Genomic DNA, 26,643 nt, shown 5'->3' on the forward strand with positions numbered 1-26,643 from the left:
TAGTATGCTACACATAAACCATCACCTTTGTAGCAGGTGTGTCCAGTTTCCATGATATTTATTTTGCTTATGTGAATAAAGTAGTAGACAAGTGTTGTTAGTAATTTAAGCAACATGACTAAAAACTTAGTCTTTTACCAGACTTTAAATAATACAAAACTGCCTCTTCACAGGGTTAGCGCCCTGGCAACCTGGTAACAGAGCCAAATTCCCACCTGCTTGCTTGTTTTCTGCGTTTCTGCCATTTGCGAACTATGGCATTTGTAGCTGCGTTGTAGTCCAGCTGCTATTTTGTTGTTTAGCAATTAAAACACTTTCCAAGCAAGTAAGAGTGTGTCTGATTGCTTCTTGTCAGAAGGGGAGAACTGAACCCCAATCTCCCTCTCCCTGGCTGAGCACCCTCACTATGAAGTATAAAAACAGTCCCATGGCTGCAGTGGCACGGCTGCTGTGCAGCTTTGCCACTGCAAGGTTTTTTTGAAGCACAAGCCCTACTTAGTTAGGTCAATCCACTCAGGTTTACTTTTTAAAAGTCCACAACAGTTTGACAATTAAATTTATGTTCCCAAATCACTTTCACAGAACATTTACACTGCAATTCACTATGAAATCAAAGCAGCTAAACATATTGAACATTTCATTCAGAGTGGGTTGTCAGCTGCCTCATACCAGCAAGAAGAACATATTTCTTTAATTATCACACTTTTTTTCTTTCTTTTAACATCAACAAAATCTTGATAAAGAATAGATGGACAGCTTAACACAGCCTTCAAGGCTTTATTATAAAAATCCAAATCACTTAAGAATCTTCTGCTACTTCTGCTGCTACTGTAGTTATTAATATAGCATCACAACTAAAAGAAAAAAAAATCCAAGAAGTATTTTAGCTCATAAAAAAATCAATGCTGCTCTTGTTCTCAGTATGTTGTGAGCACAAATATTCTAACCACAGAGAAAGTTCTTCAGTTGGCCATTATACTCCCAAATCACAAGTTACTGTTCCAAAGAGCATTCGATGCCTTTAGACATCTTCATAATTGGCTCAGAAATAGCATGCTGCAAGAAAGGTTAACAGACCTTGCTGTTCCTCCTATGGACAAATCTTTATTAAAAAAAGCATAACTGAAAGGTTCTCAAGAACCAGGAAACCATATTACTTGCAGCTGTTCCCTAAGTCTAATTTGAACAAAAAATGGCAAGTCTGTAACAGACGGCCTCTTCCTCTGACTACTAAATCAGAATCCTAGGCAGCTTTTACCACATCTACCTACGTCACATGGATTCAAATGATACCCTGGTCCTGAATTTTAGGCACATCGGGAAAACAATTTAATGTAAACTCGATACGATGTTAAAGTACTGTATTATTTTCTTAACCTAAGGAACAGTATTAATTGTTGGCATATCTAAGCACGCATCCAGGGATTGAAACCGGATATAATTTGAAAACTTTCCAAGCTTAATAAATTCCAAGTAATTACTAGCTAACAGTTTTTATGTCCAATGATTTTCTGCTTTTTCTATTGTGATCCATTTTATGCCATGACATACGAACATACCAGAAGCATCCGGCTCATTCTCGCAATCACTAAATGAATTCAGAATTCTGCAATTACTGTTCGCTAAAACTTTGATAAACAATACCAAGATTATATCGTTCCCCACATGTTTCTTTGCCTGTCTTGTATCCTGTCTTGACAGTTTCCCCAGAGAGTCCTCCTGGGCCTTTTGAGCCGGAAGAGGGGGTATTCTGATTCTCTAGCCAACAATCTGCCACATTCCTTGTTGATCTGAACCCTTTTACCCGAACCAGAGGTGAACATCAGAGAGCACTCAACAGAGACAGGTAACATACATACAATGTGTATTTCCTGAAGTGCAGAGCAGAGTCCTAAATAAACACGAACGATTTTTGTTGGAGCAGGTTAGCGACATTTTTTAAATTCCCCCAATTTCTCTGTCTGACAAAGGAAAAAGTTGAAAGCAGGATACTAGTGCCCTGAGCACTGGTGAGATAGCAAACAAACGTCCGTTAATCTTCTACTTCAGAAGCGGATGTAGATGAATAGTCGCCAGTCATTCAGCAATACAGTTACAAGAGAAGCCAGAGAGGTATTCTTTCAGTGCCATGCTAGTACACGGAAATAGCCTAATATGAGTAAGCCTGTCTTCGGAAGGGCAGGAACATCAGAAATTATATGATTTAGTCTCAGAAGACGTAAATGACCAAAACAGTATTCCCAAAACACATCAGATCTCCTGTTAGGCAGACTGAAGTGCGGTGAGGAAAAGACAGGCAATATCACTTTAAACTACTTTTATCTTTTAGCTAAAGTTGGCTTCAATAGTAGTAGTGTCACATACCAGAATAAGCAACAGCCATTCCCTTTAAATCACCGTCAGCCAATATATTTCTCTGGCGATGTTTTTTTTTTTGTACTTTTGTCTGATAATCTATTTAAAAATGTGTAGCGATTTCACACGCACACACATACAGACACAAAGATATTGAAAAAAAAAACAGGATTGATCTTATTTTGCAAGATACACAAATTATACTTTACTGTATACTCTAAGTTTGGAAATACTTCTAGCTTTGCACATTTCTTAGAAAGGGCTATGTAACCCATTGCAATAGAAATAAGAGACTTGAAATCAGATCAGAAAGCAGTCTGATTATTTACATGAAAATACACAGACATGAGCCAGGCAAACTACATTCAAACAGAATAAAGAGGAAAATGGAAAATGTTATCTGAAGTGATGGAGATGGTGACACAGGCTCTTTATTAGATACACTAAGTACTTCAAATCACTTCAGTTATATAATTAGCAAAGATAAGAACTATAGGTTATTTAATCAGGGGCTGGCATATTGGTTGAAAGGATTACTTTTCAGGTAATCTATTAAAAAATGAACTTGGAACAGTTGTACTAAAATAGGGTTAGGAGGATTGGCTAAATTTTTTAAATATTTTTTTCCAATTACCTAAGTCTCTCTAATACGACACAAACTAAGTTGCAGTTTCAGAGTGCAGAGTTGGAGGCCTGGGGTATATTAGCTGTAAGATACTGGATCTGAAGCAAATCTAGGACCCAATTTCTCATGACTTAAGGTACAAGACAAGTAAAGGCACGTGCTGTATATCATGTCAGTCCATGCTGTACTAAAGGAGTATTTGGGCTCTCCTCATTATCTATGGGTACTGTAGTATATGCCTGGATAACAACATTCTCTAAAAATAGGGGTTTAATTACTGGAATTAAAGGATTAAAAAAAAAAGTCCCAGAAAGCACAGAGTACTTGTTGTTGTATTCATGTTGTGATTAAATTTTAATTTTTTAGTACTAAAGAATAATGTGTTTATGTTTATTAACTAGGAAGTGTAAAATTTATTCCTTAACAACTCATTTCATTGCTTTTAATGGCTTGGATATTATCAATAATATTATACATAAGTGCGCTGTGGCCACTTAGCAACCTTGACTGGATTTTGGAAGCAGGTTTTGTTGGTTTTGCGATATATATTAGAAGTGGCTGCTGCTTAACTGTTTATAAAGCTCAGCATCTGTTGTAAACATGAAATATATCCACATGAAACTTATGTAAAGATTTGCCATTTACTTCAGAGATTTGAAGATTAATTGATCCAAAATGAAGTTTGAAAATCAGCTGTAAATTTACATTGTTAGTATTCACTAGTTCTGACTATAAAAATAAGTCGTCATCCCCCCTGAAAAGTAAGCAATATTTGATAAAAACAATTATATCACGATGCATCTTATTTAGTGTGTGCTCATGAAAATCAGGGAAAATAACCTTATTATTTGTATGAAAATACCTGACCATACTCTATCAGCAAGCAATAAATAGCAATCTGTAGTTTAGTAGTTTTGGTACAGTGTTTTTCATCTGTTATAGACTCCCTTCACATGTGAATTTACTACAAATTAAAGTAGTCAGACACCTTTTTCTACCATTTATTGTGTTATTGTTATTTCAAATTGTGTGACTAAACAGTGGACGAGACTGAGATTTAATTCCTATATAGTTGTTTGCCTTTAACGTATTGTAATAAAAAGCAGTAGGTTTAATTAATTAACGAATGTGTAGAACATCCAATAGGCACTTCAATCCATATAAAAGGTTCAATGACCTACTCTGAGTAATGAAACATCATCTTCAATAAATTCCTTTACCAGCCTGACATCAGTTGAAGAAAATTAGATTTTATTGACCTTGGCCTATAGCATATGGATAGACCTGTTGTGAATCAACAGTTTGTTACCTGCACAATGCATGCTGGGCCAATCCCTCTATATGATTGTGCACCATGTTAAACAATCCTTTCTCCTAGACAATGCAATGACTTTCACCCTTTAACACAGCTATACATTTTACTTGACAATTTCTAAAGCAACTGTTTCTTTAACAACTAGGTAGCATTACGTATCTTTAAAACACGTAACTTTCCTTAAAGGAAAAAATATTCCCATATCTTGTCAATATTAATAGTACATATTTCAGTTATCTGTTTTTAAAAGTGCAGAACGGCAGGTGTTTCACAACAACCCCCTCCAATGGAAGTGCCCAATAAACAGATAGCCCTTACCATTATCAGTACAAAACCTGACCCCATTTTAGTCCTGCAGTAGTGAATGTGACAGCTGAGGACCCTGAGAATACAAACATAAGTTCACTGCTCCGCTTAGGGTCTGATACAGCGCACTGCTTTCAAAGATGTACTTCGAAATCACCGGGGATGCTCAGGACGTAGGGATGTCTACTTAGAACATATTTTATACAGCACACTGCTTCTAGTCCTCATGAGCCTGAACCTAAGGTTCCCCAACCACACCAGCCTCCCAAATAGCCACTACAGAATAATGTTTAAGAAAGTAAGTCGTCCCTCAAGCAGAAGGCCGTAGCCCATTATCACCTTCTAGAGAAATGATAAAAATGTGAAATCTTGTATCAGAGAGAGATGCAGATACTGCAGATGCACAGTGCACAGCCATTTCGCTCTGTAAACAACAGACATAGGTAGGCTGAATCAGCATTATACTCCAAGTATCTTTTGTCCCAGCTCAGTAGTCAAGCACACATTGTACACTTCAGGTATTTTTTTCTAAAGATGAGCTACCACATGTTTGAAGTTTGACAGAAGAACATGTTGATTCTTTTTTTTTTCTTTCTATCTATAAACGTTATATCAAGAGCTACGCAGAGTAACCTGTCTAACTACAAGCCATCTCTTGCTCATGTGAAAATATTTCACACGCTATCATAAATATTTTCACCTTGTGTTGCTTCTTCTGATGACTACAGTTGCAGTGTACTGCCTGAGTTCAGAGGTACTGTTCCCTGGAGTCTTATCCTTTTATGAAAAGAAACCTGTGGGTTCAATGGGACAGGTAACAGATGTCTGCAATCTGGTCTCTCCGTGGGGCCAGTGTCTTCTTTTTAAGCATTCTCAGCTCAGTCACAACCAGAAAGGGAGGAGAGTTTGAAGGAGAGAGACTGAAATGTCTTCAATTCAAGTTAGGAATTTTGTGTTGATGATTAGTACATTCACTGCAAATATGCAGTTGTGATTCAACCCAAGAGACTCCATCACGTAAGCTGAAAAACTGGAAGAATAATGAAAATATAAAAATAGTTTTGTTCTATTCAAAATGAAACATTTTGACTTTTCAATTCAAAGCTAAAATAAGCCAACTTTAAAACAAAGGCTAAGTACATCTGAGAATGGAGCATTTTATTCACCCCATGACAAATGATTTTGTTTTTAAACTGAGGTTGCCTTATGGAAAAATAAGGAGAAAGGTTACACTGATCTTTTTTAATTTGTGGTGTTCAGTAACCAAACTGGAAGTAGTACTTGCTTTCAACAGCAAGTGATTTGGGGAATCTCCGACATTCAAGTGGAATAACTGTGTTCTGGCTTCTTTGCTGCCAGGTTGGATTAGAAATCGGTGTTTGTATGACAGGATTTTTTTTTTTTTTTCTTGAGGTCAGTCAAGATATGATACTATGATGACTACATTGTATAGTGCAGTACTCAAGTTGGGACACATGGAAGAACTTGCTAGAGATTCCTTCACTTGCCATTTCTCCCACCTTTTCTTTCTGTGGCTTTCCCAGATTAAACCAGTATCACGTAACACGGAGGTCAAAATAAAAGTGTAACTTCCTTCACTCATATTCATTAAAAGAACACTTATTCTCTTGGACATCACTTGGACAAAGTAAATCAGTACTCTCTATTACTTAAAAATGCCCTGACAGATTAAGTGCATAGCTATTGGCACAAAATAAAAGCATATTAAGCAAGCTGAAAGGGAATCTCAAAAATGCATGGTCCAGAACATGATACAGATTGAGTTATTAGGAATAGGATCTTTTTCTACTTTAGGATTTCTTGTTCATAAAAGAGGAAGACAGACCGATGTTTGAAAATCTCAAAGATGATGTACTTAAGACTGTGAATGCAATTTATAAATACTACTTGAGTTTACTGAGACTAAGAGATACCTTTTATGCTATGGGTGCCAGAGAGTCAAATTAGCATGCCTAATTTAACTGAGTATTATTTTAGAATAGTTGATATCAACTTGAATTATTTTTTGTTGAACGTATTCTTTGTTTCACTGTGTATATTCCAGTCACGTAACTCATACATCTGTTATTCCCAGCATCGAGTCTATGATGTTTACACAGATCTCCCTGCAGGGCATTTTGGCCTAACTGAATTGTTATTTCAACAGTATGTCCTAGTTTAATGATACTGTTACTTGAAATGCTGTCTTTTGCAAGTTTTCTTCCCCCTGGGGTTAACTCAGCCCTTCCACGCTGAAATCACAAAATCTGACCCTACTGTTAAGCAGGAGATGCTGGGAAGTGAACCCTGCTTTCTCAAGCACAGAGTTCTCAGCACTTCAGACCTGTAGAGTGGGTAATGTGACAGCTGAAATTCTGGCTTTTATGAACACATTTAAATCTTAATGCAATGTCAGTACTGGTTTCTGATAATGTGTGCTAATGATCTGAAGATATGATTACTTAAAATGGCATATTAAGATTCATTCTTTTGACAGAGGTGGGGATGCTACTGTGTCCTCACTTCCATTCTTTTCTATTTGACCATCACCAGAAGAAAAATTCTCCTGCAGATCCATGTTTAGGAACAAGTAATGAATATTTTAAAATCACTGTTAGACATTTATGCTGAACCTTATTTGGAAAACAATATGGAGCCATTCCATATTGCAGCTTGCAAGTATAACATTTTCAAGTGATTAAGGCATGTATTAAGCGTTTTTCAGTGAAATTTAAGCTTCTGAACACAAAGACTCTTTTGATGGAGGGACTTGGTTTCAGCTTAGTAAGAACCTGAAACAAACAGGTGCTTTATTGAAAAGAAATGTCACAAGGTAGCTGCTAAGTCATTTGAAGATTTAAGAAACAACAGGTAATGTGGATTTTTAATTCATGAGTATTTACACATACTTAATCTGAGATTTTCCAAAGACCTAAATGTTTAAGTATGTGTAGGCAGTTTAGAAATCCACACCTTAATTTATTTCTATTTTTAGTAAGTCAGTAATACTAAGTCTTTGTGTCCAATATCTATGAACAGTTTCAAAATGTGTCAGTTCCTAATAATTAGCCACCTATATTCTACAATATTGGCTAGTAGTCATTAAAAAGTCCTTCCAAGCCTTGTGATATGCTCTCATCTTCATTTTGAGAAGGTAAGCAAGTACAGAAAGATTCTGCTTTCACACACAAGTACAATGTGTCAGGAGTTTCCCTATTGGTATGCTCTAATTACACATGAAACTTGGGATCAGAGTGTCAAGGAATGTCCTCAGGAATTTGAGGATCATTACCAGGATTTAAAGCAAAAAATTCTCCAACCCCAAACTTAACCTAACTTACCTCACTGAAGCAAATACAACACTTTTGGATTTCAAAAGACCTCTGCACACAGCATAAACTTAAAGTTTCTCTTCAGTGAGAAAATTTTTTACATACTCATTTTCGGAGTAGAACCTCACCTCAAGGACCTGCTTTACAAAACTGAATGATAGCTGTGGGAGCTCAGAATCTTGGAAAATCAGGCAAGAGAAAACTAACATAAAACCACAAAAGAATTGATTTTTTAAATCATGGGAGATATTCACGTGTGACAACGTAGGATTTTCAAATGAGTAAGTGCTATTAACTATGGAGCCCACTATGAATCTGACTAGAGCTGGACTTGCTGATCCTAAACCATTTAGATTGCATAGAAAATTTCACACTCCGGTGAATAAAGTCTTGTGGTTTAGCAGACATCTAAAAAAGGGTTTTACTTTCACACACTGCAGGAAAATGCTGCTGCAACATATTATGGAGTGTTGCCACATGCAAATAACTGCTAGTGGAACAAACTATTTGTGAACTAACATCATTTGGAAAACTGTATTCAACAAAAATAGAAATCTGCATTTTTTTCTCACTACACAAAAGAATAAACACTTTAAAACATCAGTCTCTATTACAATACTTTGCTCAAGTCTTTACATTCTTTTTTAGAAATGCATGATCTTTCTGAATAGTCTTTCAATACCCTGAGAATCATTGCTTTTTTCAAGTTCCTTCAATATCGCAGTACCAAAGCACGTAGGACTGGAACTATATATTTTTGTAATTAATTTCCTTAAGATAATGTTAGAAACATCAGGTTCCTTAAAATATAGATGAATTTCAAGGTGAGTCTGCTAGCAGATGTTATTAATGGCATATGATTTATTGTGACATGAAATCTGATCTGAAACTCATGTTATTAGCTGAGCTTTTTATAAATTATAATTGCCAACTGCTGAAAATATGCAGAAAGACCACTGATAAACTAGCTTCATCTTCAGGGCCTAGAATATCTGCATTTGCTAAATGTCCAATATCTCCAGTCCTGCTGAACGAGTATAATACATTGGGATGTGCAGGTCAGGCTTGAGTTCAGATCTTTTCATAGTATAATTCTTTCGGAATGAGAAGTATCAGAGGTAGGAAGAGGTGGTCATACAAAATAAATGTTTACTGTGGAACTTAAAAAGAAACATACACTCGGGGTCATAGCATGTCATTGCATAGATGCTAAACAGATTAAGTATTTAAGAAAAAAGCCCCCATCTCTGACTGTTCAATCTAAAATTTATACTTTCAACATGAAAAAAGTAAGAAGTTAGATAATATTCAAACATATTCAAACATCATTCTGTACAACTCCAAGACGACAGCACAAACAGCATATTTTATCATCCTAAGGTCTATGAAGATTTGCATCTACACAAGACTTTCCAGGTCACCCTCATGGAAAACTAAAGAAAGTATATGGGTAGGCTCACAATGACAAAACATTTGTGTTAATAATTGTTTCTAGATATTTCCCGTTTATTCCCATTAACTTCGTATCTTACTTTCCTCTCCCCATGTGCCTTTAAATGTTAAAGTTTCTGAAATGTTGCTTTTACCCATCACAACTTATGTGCTGTTACCTAAATAAGAAGAGACAAACATAAGCATTGCATTACGAATATTATCTGCTCAACAAACCAGATATCGAAAGAAGGTGAATTTACAGTACATGTTGTAATACATTTTTAATCTCCAGAAAAGCTCTGAGATAACATTGCAAATTCAAAAAGCAACACAAGGAACAGATGCAAAGTCTCATTCCTGACTTTTTTACATATCCAAAGCTGTTTAATGATAAAAGCATTTATGTGTAAAATGGCATTCACTTGCCCTTACTAAGAGTATATATGGAAGAGCCCCCTGTCAACGTACCAGTGTGCGTGTGGGAATGAAACATAAGGATCACCATCTGCAGCTGTCTAATAAGTGTTCTTCAGTGCCTAATGGCAAAGTGTCAATTCAGGGATCCTCAGATACCACAATGCATCATCTTGTCCATGCTAGTCTTACAAGTCAAACATTTCGCATGTGAGAACAGTTTATTTATAATGCTATTCGTTTCAGTTGAAATACCAGATATAAAACAGTTACACTACAAGCAGTCTGGGTGCACATACTTAATATAAAATGCACCATTTTCCTCTCTTTTCTAAGAATCAGTATTTTAAAGGATGTGCAAAATTTAACCCCTCACAGAACATACCTTAATAACATGGAAAGAATCTTTTCATATGCAAATGTTTTTAGATTCTTACCTACTGTTGAACTTCTCTGGATGTTTTTCTCTCATGATATGGAATCTGTGGGCAATTGAAGCATCCTAACAGGGAAAAGAAAACCGTAAATCTATCGTGACAGGAAAACCGCAAAACAGAAGACCAAAACTGTAAACAGGGCATATCATTTGTAAGGTGTTTTGTGAACTGTCATTTTCAACAAGAGCAATACTCGTATCACTTAGAAAGCTTACAGGTACACTGTTCCAAGAATGGGATATATCAGAACTTAATAATTTATTACACTTGTTACAGGCTCCATTATTCCTTTTTACATATCAGACCTGATAGTTACGTTTACTGAAAGTGTCTCTGTAGAGCAAATATCATCCATATCGGGTGAATGTTCACAGTAAGACCATTCGTACAGTTCTTTCTTGTTGGAATACTAAATAAAGTCTATGAAATTTATTCCTTCAGTAAAGGTGAGTGATAGATTCTTACACTTGTTACAGGCTCCATTATTCCTTTTTACATATCAGACCTGATAGTTACGTTTACTGAAAGTGTCTCTGTAGAGCAAATATCATCCATATCGGGTGAATGTTCACAGTAAGACCATTCGTACAGTTCTTTCTTGTTGGAATACTAAATAAAGTCTATGAAATTTATTCCTTCAGTAAAGGTGAGTGATAGATTCAGCAGAGTTACTTTATACACATATAGCTTGATATTTGCATATGGCCATTCAATAGCTTTCTCTAAAATTTGGTAGAAAATGGGAATAAATGCCAGGAGATGCCCCATTTGCTATAAGTCAGGGTATGAAATCATATGGGGGGAAAATGGATTTTTAATATAAAAAAGAGACTTGTTAATTAAATATATTTTATCAAAATATTTTAAAATGTAGCAAATTATGCTAATAATACATTGAAATAATGTGTATGTGAAATGAAATCGTTGTATGAAATACCTGCAAGTGTATAACATTTTAAAAAGAATCAGACCATTGTGGTGGTGGGAGTTGCTGAAAATAGAACATTTGGAACTGACATGCTAGCATCAGTTTTCACAGCATTTTTATATCTTCTTTGCAGGTATGAAAATAATGTTTTCCTCATTCCAGATTATGTAGTATTTATTTCACATACTAATTCATTAAAAATTTACAAACTGGGAATTAAGAAAGTAAAAAGTTTTTTCATCTCTTGATGTATGTATTAAATGAGGTGTGTGAGTATGAAATCTACCAAGTCTTCATTCTTGCAGGAGACAGTAAACACAGAGAAATCCATTTGGATCACATTTTTATAATTATTTCTTAAAATGCTGCATATATAAGAATATAAATATAAGAAGAGTTAGTTCAGTTAGTAAGAAATTTAAATTAATTCCAGTTTCCATGTAGAGTTTGACAAATCTACAAATAAAACTATCACTATAATCAACTATTGTGTATATGAAAAAATACATTATTTACCAACTTAAAAGATTATAGAAATATAAAAGCTAAGAATTTGAGAGAAGTACTAAATTCAGTATGAAGCCTATATCTAGCAACATATTATTTTCAAACCATGAGAATTAGCATTTGGGTGAAAAAAAAATTAAATACTTAAATTTTATTGTATTTCTGATTCCAAACATGATTAAAATACTTCATTTAAAATAATTTTTATTTAAACCAATCAATGTTAATATAAATCTCAAATGAACAAGCAAGGATTTTGTGCAGATATATAGGTACCCACTTACATCAAACATGGCTGCAACACTTTATGACTATGATAATTTTTTATTTACTAGAATCTTAAGCTGGGCACCCTCTGGAGAACAGACTGGTCCAACCTTCAGGTTTGGTTTACTGGTTTGCGGGTACTTTGAAAAAATAAACGTATGCACTTTAATACCACGTCAAAGATAAAATTGTTCAAATAGACTGATAACATTTCAATAAACTTATAAGATTATGAATAAAAAAACCAATAAATAAGTCATAATATTTTACACACACTCTACATACATAAGGATGTAGCATAGCATAGAATTTTTAGGCAGAACTTGTGATCACTGATCAAATAAAACCATTTAGTGGCGTCACTAAATGTATTGGCTCCGTTGAAATATTCACTTTTATTCATGATCTTATTATGCAGTTTCTAAAGATGTAGCTAGTTTGTTGCATTATGCACATCACATCATTATTTATTTATTTTTCTATGATCTTTAAGAACGGAATTGTCATTTAACAATTTACTGTCCTATAAGGAAATAACTGCAAAAACCCCTAGTGAATGAACCGGTGTTAGTCATAAAATGCCTTATTGTTCTGTCCTGTCATCCAAACCGTCATCTGAAACTTTCAGTGCTACATTCTCAAACTGCACTCATCATTACTTTAAATTTATTTTTATGTGCAATGCAATTTTATAAGGCAAATATCCACAAGTATCCAGGTGATCCCACAGTTCTTGGAGACGGATGAAATAAAGCTGACAGTAAACCCTGAGACATCACACTTCTAAACAAAGCCTGCCAGCTGAACTAAAATAATAACTCTGTTAACTTTAGAAAGACCCATCATTCATACTTTATCCCACATTAGATGTGCCAACATTAGAAAAGTATATTTGTTAGCCAGTTCTATATGAAAAAGAAATAAAAGCACTATTGTTGTGGTTAACTCAATTTTCTACACACTGAAGCAAAAGAAAAAGGCAGACCCAAGACAAAATGAATAAAGGACTAGTAGCGTATTTGACAGAAACTAGGAAACACTAATCAAGGACTAACTGTCTAATGAATGAAATGAAAAGGCTAATGTGCTTACTCATGCATAACAAATGCAAGGCACAAACAAGCTAGGGATCAATGCCCACTGCAGATGGCAAACAGGCAGTTGCTTCCATGCAAGGTTGATTTGATCAAAATTTTCCCCTGCCTGAATATTTTCTGACTCCAAAATGGATCAACTAACTTCATGAGCTGAGAGGTAAAAAAAGGAATACACAAAGCTAATTTTGATGAGCACAACACAAGACAGGCACATGTAAGACCAGTTTCATACAAAAATTGTTGAAAGGCTATTTTTATTAATGGAGGTTGTAAACCAGAGTAGTAACTGCACACAGAAAAACTCGGAAGTAGGGGAGCTGCTAAGGCTTTCTTTAGTTTATACTGCCTAACTGCTCTTTTGAACCCTTAATTGAGTCCAACGTAGAGAGTCCTCAGACTCCCTAGCACAGGGACCTCTTCCCAACCATAACTCCACGCTATAGGAAAATCTGAAACCAGCCCATGCTGGTTGCGTGTTAGCAAAATAATCCTTTGCTTTAAGGGAAAAAAAGAAAAGAGAAAAAAAGAAGAACTACACTGAGTTTTCTGTTTTTCAAATGTCTATCATCTTTTATTTGTTAAGATAGTAGCATACAGACTAGTATAAATAAATGAAAAACAACTGGAAGAATTGAAAGTAACAGGAACTTGAGAATGGGTATGAATGCAAGTTCTGTCTCCTAAGAGCTACAGGAATTACCAGATGCCATCCCTGAATCCTGAGGAACAACCATTAAAAGTTTTGTATTTCTGGATGAGGAGAGCAGAGCGTCCTTCGTTGTGAGCTGTTTCGGCTACATTTGAAATAGGATTCATTTTAGCAGACTTCATTCAGCCATCTCAAAAAGAGGCATCTAGCCTAACCTATTTAGAGCATACAACTGTTGCTGGACCAATGGAGAATTAATTAATTTAATTTAAATATTTTTTATATTAAAATCACCTAATTAACTATGCTGAGAAACAGAGCAATATCCACATGCATGGTAAGTTGACTATTGTTTGCACATTGTTGCTTTAATATGCTGACCTTTCCTGGTACCTGATATTGTGGATGGTCAGTAAAGTATGAGAAATTATTTTTGTATTTGATAATAAAACTGATGTAAAAGAGAAAACCCAGGAGTTTCCACATCCTTCATGATGTTACCTAGCAAGGTAACAAGTGAACAGGTATTTTTAGAAAGGTCATTTGACAGTCAGATACTGGTCTATAATTAGTATCAACTGTGGGCATTATTTATTAATGTTTATTAATAAATTGATATGTATGCTAGCCTGAAATACAGTTTTCCAGCAGTACGATACCTGAATCTAAATATTTTCCATTTTTAAAAGTAACACACCATAAGTGCACATAAACATGCCTAAAATGTGCAAGAGCTTTATTATTAATGATAATCTGAGGAGACACAATGCTGTCAGACCTGTTGCAAGGCGAAAGGAGGGGGAAGGTCTTACGGGATCATTGTAATATGAAACTAGCACCTTTCACTACACCCATGCTTCAGTCACAAAGCTCATTTTATACTTAAAGCATTGTAGTATTTTTCACCAAAGAATCCAAGAATGGAGATTTTTTTCAGGAACACTTTTGCATCAAAATCAATGCTGGTGTGCAAAGTAATGCTGAATACAGAGCATTTAAAAACAGAACTAAGTAACTAATTAGACAATTTGTGTTTCTGAGAATATTATATGAATATTTGAGTTGTATGCTACTATTCTATAATACTTCATTTCTAAGATATACAGTATTTTTACAGTCATTTACATGTCATATGCAATATATGACAATAGCCTAGATGATGATAATTTCTCTGAACCTTCATGTCATAGTATCACCAATCTAATCTGAAAAAAACTACCAGACCTTGTTCTCTTTTGTATGCCTCTCTAGTTTAGATGGTTTCCAGTCACTGCTGTAGCATTTTGAAAGTAGAGATGAAGGAACGGGTGTTTGAAGAACACAAGATGCAGTTTATCCCAGTTTAAATTCAACAAAATTGTAAACAGACTCTTAAAAAACGTACCTCTGTATCTCCCAAATATTCAACCCGGACATACGTGTGATGAACATGCAGATATATAAACATATATACACCTTTAATTTGAACCTGTTCAGAGTCTGAAGTAGCTGGACTATCCTTCTTATATCTCACTCAGGTTTGTTTTAAATCCTGACAGTGAAGATAAGATAGAGAACAGACAGAGCATATCTGAATCTACTCCTAGGAAATGGAAAAAATATTTTAATTGAACTAGCACATTTCTCAAAGTGACCTGCCAAGAAGAAAAGAAGCTTAAGTTGCTACACCTCTTTAATACCTTATGATTGACTTACACACATATATATTCATCTTTTTAATGGGTATTAGCATTACCGGAAAGCAATCTGAAGCAGTCTTTTCAGAAGAGTAACCTTATACATTGTGAATAACCTTATAGAAAGATTAATGCATTTAATATATGTCTATCTATAAGCTTGCTGTGATTAAAATTTCCATTAAATAATAATTTTTATGCTGGTGAACAAACAAATGACCAATGTGCATCTTCTTTCGATATAAATGGTCTGATTATTTTTTTTTCTAAGATGCTTCTTTAATTAAGGCTTAATGGATCCACAAGGCTAGGAAGCTTAAGGGATAATTCAGCAACCTGTAATCTTTGGATCAGAATGCAAATCTAACCTGAACAAGCAGTTAGCTCACATCAGTTATTAATGTGGAATAGTACAGATGTACAAAAAATATTATTGAAAATAGATTAAGAAAAGTTTGCTGTAGCGGCTTAGGACTAAAAATTATTTTCTAGATAAAGAAACATCCTTATGATTATGCATTCCACTTTCTGCACATACACACAAAAAAAAAAAACCATAGATACATTCTTTGATTTTAATATTTCCCACACCATGACAACCAACAGTCTCAGACAAGCAAATAACATGGCTAGTACTGAACCATTCAATGATCCAAGTCTAGAAAAAGGTACTCAAGAAGCTTCAGGTCCTGCCTTGTTTGAATCAAGCTGTCATTTCACATTTGACTCCCAGGTATTTTTGATTAAATTACACGCGTTAACCTGAGAGACAAAGTAAGAGATCTTCCAAAAAAAATGTCATTAATGCATTAGTTTTTGGTGAAACACTAGTTACTATAGTCATCTTAGTTTCTACTGATATTCTGAGCCAATATATCTGAGAAAGGTGATAGTTTGAGAAGGTCAGAGCAAGAAGATATTTCAAGCTCTTTTTGATACAGCTTTACTAAAAGATAATGATAATTCACTTTCTTAAGAAAAAAATCTGAGAAAGAAAATCTGAGAAGCTTGTGCTCCTGGTTTTTCAAGAAAAACACAGAAACTGTCAAGATAATGCTATTCATTTTGTCAGTGATATTCTTGACAGCCAGCCCTATGATGGTCATGTTTAAATACATTTCAGCTGTACATGTATTACTAAGTCAAGTGACAGTTCATATTTTAAATACTCATTTAAATAGGTAATATCTCTAAACCCAGGATGAAACATCAGTAACCACAGTATTTATAAATGATTGGCAAAAGACCAGAGGATGGTAGATCTGGAAATTGTAACGAAATACTTAGAACAGGCCTTCAAATGTAAGCACATTCCCTCTCCCTTTTCATTTGAAGTCAGATCTCTGTTGAGTTTCTGACACTATATATACATAATTCGGTACTAGAAATGTTTCACACAGACACAAAGTGGAATCCATTTTGCAGGAAAAGATGTGTTTGTGAAAAAAAACCAACCCGCCCCTATGTTCTTCCTGTTGATAACTCTATAACATACAACTAGTGGACATGTACACAAATTGACTCATCAGAATTTACTATCAATCAGTTCATATAGGGTGACCACATGTCCCAGCTGTGTAGGGACCAGTCCAGGCACCAGTCCCATAAGACAAGCCTTTGTACCAGTATCTCAAGGACTTTCTTTGAGGAGCTATTTTGGTTTTCAGAAACTGACACTAAATTTCTATATATCTTTAAGTCACCAACCAAATTCAAGGACCATCAAAGAAGACTGGGAGATAAGGCAGTTAGGTTATTATCAGACTAGATGACTGAAAAACAAACTGTGCCCCATGACTCAATAAAATGCAGAGGACATGTACCCTGTAATATGAACTCTGCTGGGGATACACTGTGTTACTGAGCACATCTTCCTTCCTTTATATTTGGTCACCCTAAATTTACTGTAACTAGAGAAGGGTTCTTCTAGATCCATGCTGAGTGTTTATGTGGTCACTAAAAAGAGAAGAAAAGTGATCACATGGCAATTAGCCAACATAGCCATATAGAGAGTGTATCAAATATCTTGTATATTAAAAAGATCTCTGTGGTAAACCTTCAGTAGCATTTCTGATAACTGCTGATGAAGAACTGTGTTGAAATTGTCCCAAATTATTCTGAACAATGAGTCTTAGCATAACACAATCAAGGACACAGCTCAGATTGAAAGTCAATATAAGCAATGCAATACGATGCAATTGGCTGTTACTTTTGCTGTTCTTCAGAAACACACAGCAATGGCTCACAGGTGTCTTCAGTAAAAAGCACAGAAACAAAGTTTACACTAAGAGCCTGTCTAGCTTGAAATGAATGCCTAGACTTTCATGCCCAGCACTTTTGCAGCTCTGAGGAGAGAGAAGTGAGTAATTCTCCCCCAAAAAATCAATTACTAGACCTTTTTTGGTGAAATAATAATTATTGCCATCACACTAAAAACTTAACATAAAGAAAAAGGCATATTTGGGATAACGAATAATTGCTTGTGCGCAGTGTTGAAAAATTAAACTCAACTTATTTATGGTTTTCAAACACTGTCCTAATAAAAACCCCAAAATATCTAAACAAAAAAACCAAATCCCTTTGCATATTTTCATTTTGAGCGTCGATTAAATTGGCATTAGAGTAGTATTATCAGGGGCTAAATTTAGGCCCTTAATTTAGGTGCCTAAACTGGCAGGATGATCTCTCTATCCTCCCAGCGTGCTCAACAGTAAGAACAAAGGTCTTTGGAAAGGTTCTTCCAACAGGCATGTAGACAAGTTTCTGTTCTGAATCATTGTTTGGAAATCTTCTGTTATTAATCATACAAGAAGCTGAGCACATCTAGCTTCTTAACTTTATGAAGCTATGCCTGAAATTCAACAGTTTGAGCAGTCCTCTGAAATCTTCACTGGGGTTCAAGCCAAATCTTGTATCACCACCCATTTTATATGCTCATTTGCTTGATAGGGATCAAATAATAAATGTTCACCTGACTTCTCCTTAGCAACTTCCCATAACTTGTTAGTCAAAGCCTTGACAACAGAGCCTTATAATTTTAATACATATTTATGATATTCATTTGTTTCCATAGCAGATATTTATTTTTATAAGAAGTATGCAAACCACTGAAACATCTCTCATTGATTTACAGTCTGAAAGAATATTTTTCTCTTAATTGAAAAAGGTCACTGTTTTCCTTATTATATTTTCAATTTGAAATTTAAATTTTTGCATTAGAATATCATTTATTACCTTCCCTATTGGACAAACAAATATTAATTTATAAAAAACCCCAACATACTCATAAGTTAGGGCCAGATGTTATTTAGCTGCAGATGGTCTCTCTCTATTGATTCACAACAAAATTTTTAAGATCCTTTCCCTCACATCTTTTATATAGCCTCTTTGCTCTTTCTTATAGGCCTAAAAGCAACTTTCTTGACTTCTGATCAATATCCGCACTTATCCTTGTGTTGCATTGATCCAAAATATTTTCTGAATCCTTCATTTTCTTGGTTTTGTCTTCACCTGTATTATACCCAACTAAGCAGACATACAGCTATCAGACACAGGTTTTCTTCAACTCCTCATAACTCAGACTTTCATTTAAAGTGTTTTTCATTTGTGTCAAGCTTTCTCCTTGGAAAGATTCTAGGATCGCCCTGTTCACCTTTTCTAATTGCATTATCATTGACATTCTTCACCTTCACCATCTTCTCCATTTGATTTGTGGTAAACGAGCCGAACTTCTGGGGTTTTTTTTGTCCTAAAAAAAGGATAGTTAACTTGTACATTCCACATTATTTGACAAACAGCTCCTTATCACTACCACCAACTCTCTCCCTTTCAGGAATTTCTCCCAGAATCTTCTTCCAGAACTTCCCTCTCTGACATCATTTTCCAGGATCGGTGTCAGTGCCTGTTTCTTCTATTCCACCCCCCAATTTTTGCCTGAACTGATAAATTCACCACAACTTGTCTGCCCTGCAGGAGAAGGAGAGCCCCTGCCAATACCACTGGCCTGCATATTCCAACTGAGTATCTCCAGTGATGGAGTAGTGATGAGTTCAGAGTCTGTGGATGACTAAGATATTTGTTCATTGTATTCAGCATAAGTGTCATGTCTAAGAAAACACCTTCCTCAGACTTACTCCTTCCACCATCTCCAAATCCACCTGGGTCATAAAGCTAGACATTCAGATGTGAGATCCACCTACCAACAATCTACTGACCTAGAGGCCTTTGTTTTTATTTGGGATTTCACTCCCCTCCACCTCTCAAAATACTGTTCAATTGATACTGCTTGCATGATTACTATATTCATTTTCCCCCCTTGCTTTTGCTGCTTAGTTTTTTTTTTTCATATATTTTACTTCTGTAGTCTGCTATTTAAAGACTAGTTGCAAAATATCTGCAATGGCAGAACAAGCTCTGTTTTCTCTCATGGAATTCAGCACTGCTTAGGCTCAAGTGCTGTTGGTCCAGAAGCACAGTTAACTCAAGCATAGTCTTTTTTTTTTTTGAGTTATGGCTCTCCACAATTTTATGTTGCCAATCTTTCACACAGTCTTAATCTTACCTACACCATAAGCTTCTTGTTAAGTGAGCAGATGCAGAATACTCCAATGTGAAAGAAAAACAAGTCCTCACTGCCAAATGCCTGATGTAACTTCTAAATGACTACATATCAAGGCCATGGAAGTGCCATGTACTGAGGGCAAACTCTTTTGTCCACAGTTTGAGTGGGTGATGGTTGCAAGGATTTTTTGTCCTTTGGCCTTCAGTTCTTGCCATCATTTGGTGACAAGTCTTGGCTTGCAGTCCTAGCGAAGTGTATAAGCTTCCTAATTCCCACACAGGCTTCTACGGAGGTTCTTTCAAGCTTCCTTCCTCCTTTCTCCTCCACTGATCTAGGCCACATCCTTGTACCAGTAAGCACTTGGGATCCAGTTCAGACCTTAAGGGTCTGTCAAAGTATGACATAGCTGTGGGAAGGTAACAAGAGCAACTGCAGAGCATGCTTATAGGTCCTGGGTAATGCTGTCTTTGTGGAGGAAGAGTGAGAGGTATCCTACTCTTTTCCGTTGTTTAAGCATGTTAAATATACGTACAGCCTTTGAGGGCTTTCAAGTTCTGAAGAAGTAGCAGAAGAGTCTAATGGAAGTACCTATACATAGCCTGGTTCTCTTTAGTGCTCACAGCTAACGCAAAAGAACCACACTGCCTTACAGCAGAGTGAGGTCGTAGGGAAAACGGCAGAAGAGTTTTGCATTAAACTGAGACAAACCTATTTAACAGGTAGTTTGAAAATAGCTGGGCAACTGAGAAGCCTCCAAGAATTACGAACTAGATTCACATGAGTTACTCATGCCAAGCCTACCTTCATCACAGTGGTTTCTCCGAGTATCTAAAAGGGTACTGCAGAAATAGAATGAAATTAAACTGTTCATAAAGGTATTAGACTGAACAGATTAGACCCTAGCAGATCATCTTGATCACACACTGGCTTTACTGCTACTGTTACTCAAATTTGTAATTTTAAAGGTGAATGCATACTAGTCTTCATACACAGTGTAAGTGGCCAGACGCCTTCCTGGAGTGCAAAATCCAATCACATACTACATGGCAATGGCCGATATTTCCATGAAAAATAAAGGGTTAATAGTCTCTGAAATATGCCTGCTTTCCCAAAAACTTAATATAATTAGTTCAACTTAATATAATTAGTTCATATAAACAGTGTTTGATATCAATTGCTCTCAAGTTAAATAAAGCCTAGGCTCTGCAGTAATGCCCATCTGAAATACAAACTAGACTAACAAATGGAACTAGATGTCATCTTACTGAGGCTGAAAAATATATTCTGTATGAATAATAAGATCCTGTATTCCAAAAAAACATAAAACATGCTATGGCTTATAGAATAAAAAGCCTTTTCTGAACTTAGTGTTTGGATATATGGCAAAGTGTTAAAATATGTCCAAATATGAACACGTGTTTATGGTAGGTGTAGTCATAAAATCATTGAATGGTTTGGGTTGGAAGGGACCTTAAAGATCACCTAGTTCCAAACCCCCTGCCAGTCAAATTTTACAAAACTGATTCACATATATTTTCCTCCTGAAACAGATCAAGCTTTCTCTATTTGACTAAATAATTTAGGTATGTAAAACATTTTACAGAAATGATCTACCATCTACCTGGCACACAGAGGTTATGCAGTACCTATTTTTGTAAAGTCAAATTTTACAAAACTGATTCACATATATTTTCCTCCTGAAACAGATCAAGCTTTCTCTATAGCTGCTTTGACTAAATAATTTAGGTATGTAAAACATTTTACAGAAATGATCTACCCAGTGTATGGCACACAGAGGTTATGCAGTACCTATTTTTGTAGTATCTGGACATTAAAAGGCTTTGAGGTTAAATATCTTTATCCCACAGAGAGGTTCTATTATGTGGTATAAAGGCAGTAAGTCACAGGTTATTATCAGAATGTTGATATTTAGGGACAAAAGATTGGCCTTTATTGTACCCAGCTCACTAATAATTAAGAACTGTAAACATATTTTAACAAAATTAACATGCAGTTAAAATTAGCTGAAAAGGAAAAAACACCCAGCAACTTTAGAAACTACCAATTCTGTATTTCACTATTGGTTTATGCAATACTACTTCACTATTAAGCAATCTCAGCAAAATAAAAAATTTGGTTCTTGAGGTGGTCAGAAACCCTGGAAACTGCACTAAAGCCCTTTATTATGTTTTCACGCACACAGAATTTTGAACCCAAGAAATCAAAATGTCCAAATTGCTTTAGAAGTGCTGCATTGATCCTTCAGACAGGACTAAAGAAATGTTTTTGTTGCCTTTCACGTGCCATATATCCAAGTTTGCAGAAGACTGGTGAAAAAGTCTAGAGAAGTGTACGATGAGTGGAAACAAGAAATTCCTTAAATTTTCTTGCAAAAAAAATCCCCCTCCATAATGTGCACTTGCATAATGGTTTTTGCTTAACCATCTGGACAGGCTCAGTGCGTCATGGTTGTTTAGCAACTTACGGCTCTCATGGTAGCTTTGAATATATTATACCAGTATCCTATTCTCAGCCTCAAATTGTTTGGGAGGATTCTATATCTGCACAAAAACTCCTTGCATAAGTCCCATTTACTCAGGATTTCCAATACAGATGAGGTTTTCCAGCAGGCTAAGTTGTTTACACTAAATACTGGGGTACAATTCCCCAAATTAATTGTCTAGTTTACAGAGTTACTCCCCAAACTATCAGCTTAGGGTGCAGCAAGGCGTAGTGCAGAGGCAGGAACAAGCAGAGTGAGAAAAGAAATTCTTTAGTTTCTTTCTTCCCTGAAGCCAGTAACCCTTAAAGTAACACTCCTAGTTTGAAATAAGCCACAGAATATGCAGCCACATATATGCAAGAGAAGTATTATAACTATGCAAAAATGGCAAACTATGCTTTTAATTGCATGTATAGCACATGGTCAAAGTCAGGTCCATAAAATTTCATTGCAAACAACTTGAACGGGACAGTTTCTCTGAACCGCAGTTCAGATAGTTCTGTTATAAACATATTTTACTGATGGAGAACCACACTGGTTTTTGATAACAATAATTCAATTTGCTTCATGAGCCAGATGTTCTAAATAAATCTTTGGTCTAAATGAAAGCATACTCCAATCACCCTTCAACTTTTCACCTTAAAACCCAACAAGCAGGCCAGATAGTTCTGTTATAAACATATTTTACTGATGGAGAACCACACTGGTTTTTGATAACAATAATTCAATTTGCTTCATGAGCCAGATGTTCTAAATAAATCTTTGGTCTAAATGAAAGCATACTCCAATCACCCTTCAACTTTTCACCTTAAAACCCAACAATGCAGTAGGCTGAAAGCTGCTCCTAGATTTTTATAAATTTGCAAATCAAAGAGCACCTGTTTGTAAAGTGCTGCTTTGCTCAGCTACTTAAATAATGTAATCAATACAAAACGACAAGCTAGTATTCCCAAATTTGCTGCACAGTAAGCAGACACTTGTCTTGCCAATGTTTGTAATAAGTAATCCTTGTAATTATAGTGAAGACAAATGTAGTTAATATTAACTTTTACTCAAGCATAAATATCACATCCATATGACATCAGAAGTTATCTAGGAGTAAGAATGTTTTAATGGTTATTAACTATTTTGTGTAATACTAGCATTAATAAGGGAAATGTAAATCAGTTAAATCCTACATTTACTAGTGTTTTAGTTTTGCTAATGAACAATCAAAACCTACAAAAACTTATGCAATTTAAAGATCAGTGCAAACGAAATGTTTCCAAGCTTTTGGAGAAGTCTGAGACCGGAATTTAATCTTTCTTTAAATTTCAGCTATGTACATTGTATTCAAAGCCATTTCCTACCCAGATGCATGAAATATACTACTGAGACTCTCCTTTAAGGACAACTTAGAACATAACAGACATTTCTTTCTGACAAAATGAAAGTTGCAGTTCAAGCCGCCATGACTTTCCAAAGACATGAATCCATGTCAACATTGCCCAAAGGGGCATTTTATAATGGCCTTCATTTATACATTATCTGTGACAAAAACACTGTTTTGGGAATAAGAAGCATTTTTTGCCCTTAGTTTTCTTTCAGTAAAAATACTTACACTGTTCAAAATTACTAAAGTATCATCTACAGCAATTTCACTGTTATTGCACAAATTGTAAATTATGCTTTCTGAATTATGGATGGAATTTTTAAAAGGGTTCCATTTTTATAGTCTTTTGAAAGGACAATGAAATCTATAAAAAACCAAGATTACAATTTCAGCATTTAAAATCTACACAAAGTAATTCAAACAAATGTTATGACATTTAAGATAATGAAACCCTTCATTTATGCCAATGTGTCCTACTTCACATATAAGGAGTCAGAACAGATGTCCAAATACTGTAATGCCAGAAGAAAGTTAGGGCATATCTTGATTAATACTCTCAGAGCAGTCCATGGTGTCTCTTTAAAACTGGCATGCGTTACTTCAAAACATCTATTCAAAATCCATTCTAGGAAACACTGCTAGACAAAGTGTTCCCAAGACAAAAGGAAAACAATAAAGCTCTGTATAACCCTTTTAGCAATGTAAGCTGCATATTATCGACAGACCATTCATTGCAATCAACAAATGATTAATTGCAAATTTGTTGCTAAATTGACCACGAAAAAGACAAGCTTCAGGGTACTGTTAAAGAGGAAAAACTTATGTTAAAAATGATTGGAGACTTTTTGTAGTGAATTAATTCTAATCGATACTCTTGTTGACTACACAGTGGAATAATGACTTCCTTAAATAGCATATGCACCCATTATTGCAGACATTCAAATTAATATTTAACCTAATGCCTTGGGTTTTTTTCTCCTTTTGAAACAGCATTTTTCTAATTTCACCTTTAAGAACTACAGTCTACTATCAACTGCAACATAAAACAGATTTTTGTAACATCTAATATCAATCATCTTGGTAGGCATAATATACAAGTAACAAAAATTTCTAATACAAAAGTAGTGATGTTTATTTAGACTATTTACATGAAAGTCTTCTTTTTAATTACTCTTGGCATGGATGAAGTACTAGACGCCTTTAAGCATATCTACCTCACAAACTTCTGACAACTCTGCAATCTTTCAGTTTTGTGCAAAGGTGTCATTTCAGATTTTCCTGGCTGTGCCATTTTTTTCCTATTGTAGATGCAGTCATGTAACTAAAAGTTAACCTTTTAATGACACAGATAATTTCATTCCTGTGAGGGTCAATGTACTACTGTCAATAGATAGGGTTTGCTGGTAGGTTTTTGGGCTTTGTTTAGGTTTTTTTGCCATGCCAATGTTATCTTGAAAAGTGCTTTGCTGCTTGCATTTGATCAAAAGTTTGGTTCTCAAATTTTTGTAAAAAAAAAAAATTCCCATTAATTTACAAACATTGCTATTGATAAAGAAATCATTTAATGATTCAAATATATTCACAACTAAGGCCCAACTTACAGTTTTGACTATGAATGGACTGATGCTTATGTTTAAAAATCTCTGCTTAATTAAAACTTTTTAGGAAGCAAGTGTCTTATAAATGTGGTGTAGGCTGAACTAAAGAGCTGAACTATTTTTATTCTTTTATATTTTTTCATTGTAATATTACAGAAACATTTTGTTATGAGAATCTATCAAATAGCTTATACTATGGCTTGTGGGTTGGGGTTTTTTTTGGGAGAAAAAAAGAAATTATTTTCCAGGCACAACAAATATTTTTCTTCTTCTTCACAACTACTCCTGCAACATATAATAAAAACAAAAAAACAAACAAAAAACCAAAGGAACAAATATGAAAAGATTCAAGTTTCTCTGACTCCAAAGCAAATGATAAGTTTATCTAAAAAGCAGAGACAGACAAGCTAAGGACACAGCTCAGAGCTGAAAGTCAAGCTGTTGGCAAACCAATACCAGTTTTTCCATGTCTGTGCAGGACAAATTTTGTCCTCATTAAGATTTCTGCTTTAAAGATCTCTGAAATATTGTTTTCTTTGAGGAACTTAGTTTACATAAAGAATCCACAATACCTAGCTTTCAGATGCTTAGCCTACAAGTAGAACTCAAACCCCAGAACTACACCCAAAGCTGTATATAACCAGGTACTTTAAAACTTGACTCAAAATCCAGTATGTTTTTTGAATCAAATATATCTGGCCATATCACTAGGTCTTCTTCACTGGAGCCTTCAGCAAAGTTCCTCCACTCACTCAGTATCCAGAGACCTGCAAGGAGGTACTAATGTCTGTTCTTTAAAAGAGCTTAGCAGAGCTTATAAAACAGAATCATAGAATACTTTGGGTTGGAAGGGACCTCTAAAGGTCATCTAGTCCAACCCCCCTGCTGTGGGCAGGGACATCTTCAACTAGATCAGGTTGCTCAGAGCCCCGTCCAACCTGACCTTGAATGTTTCCAGGGATGGGGCATCCCCAGCTTCTCTGGGCAACCTGTGCCAGTGTTTCACCACCCTCAGCGTAAAAAATGTCTTCCTTATATCTAGTCTACATCTACCCCCCTTTAGTTTAAAGCCATTCCCCCTTGTCCTGTCGCACCCTTTATATGCACATTGCAAAGCCACAAATGCAGAAGTTATAGATCTGAATGACATCCCCAACCTTTCCCTGCTTGCGCTGTGTTAGTCACTGGCTGTACGACCAAAGAGCCTAAAAATCCTCAGTCTGGGCAGCCTCTGCAGCACAGCTGTGCAGAGGGGGGCTGGAGACAG

At 35.4% G+C, this 26,643-nt stretch overlaps 1 protein-coding gene across 1 annotated transcript in view; it reads right to left on the reverse strand.

Moving 5' to 3' along the window:
* DGKB (diacylglycerol kinase beta) overlaps positions 1–26,643 on the reverse strand; it is a 331,298-nt gene that overhangs the window by 131,220 nt on the left and 173,435 nt on the right. Inside the window, exon 21 of the mRNA XM_009281041.1 lies at positions 10,219–10,283. Within this exon, the coding sequence (XP_009279316.1) occupies positions 10,219–10,283 (65 nt within the window). The remainder of the gene's footprint in view (positions 1–10,218; positions 10,284–26,643) is intronic.

This window comes from Aptenodytes forsteri, unplaced genomic scaffold (assembly GCF_000699145.1).
Source record: "Aptenodytes forsteri isolate BGI_AS27 unplaced genomic scaffold, ASM69914v1 Scaffold292, whole genome shotgun sequence".
Classification (NCBI taxonomy): Eukaryota; Metazoa; Chordata; class Aves; order Sphenisciformes; family Spheniscidae; genus Aptenodytes; species Aptenodytes forsteri.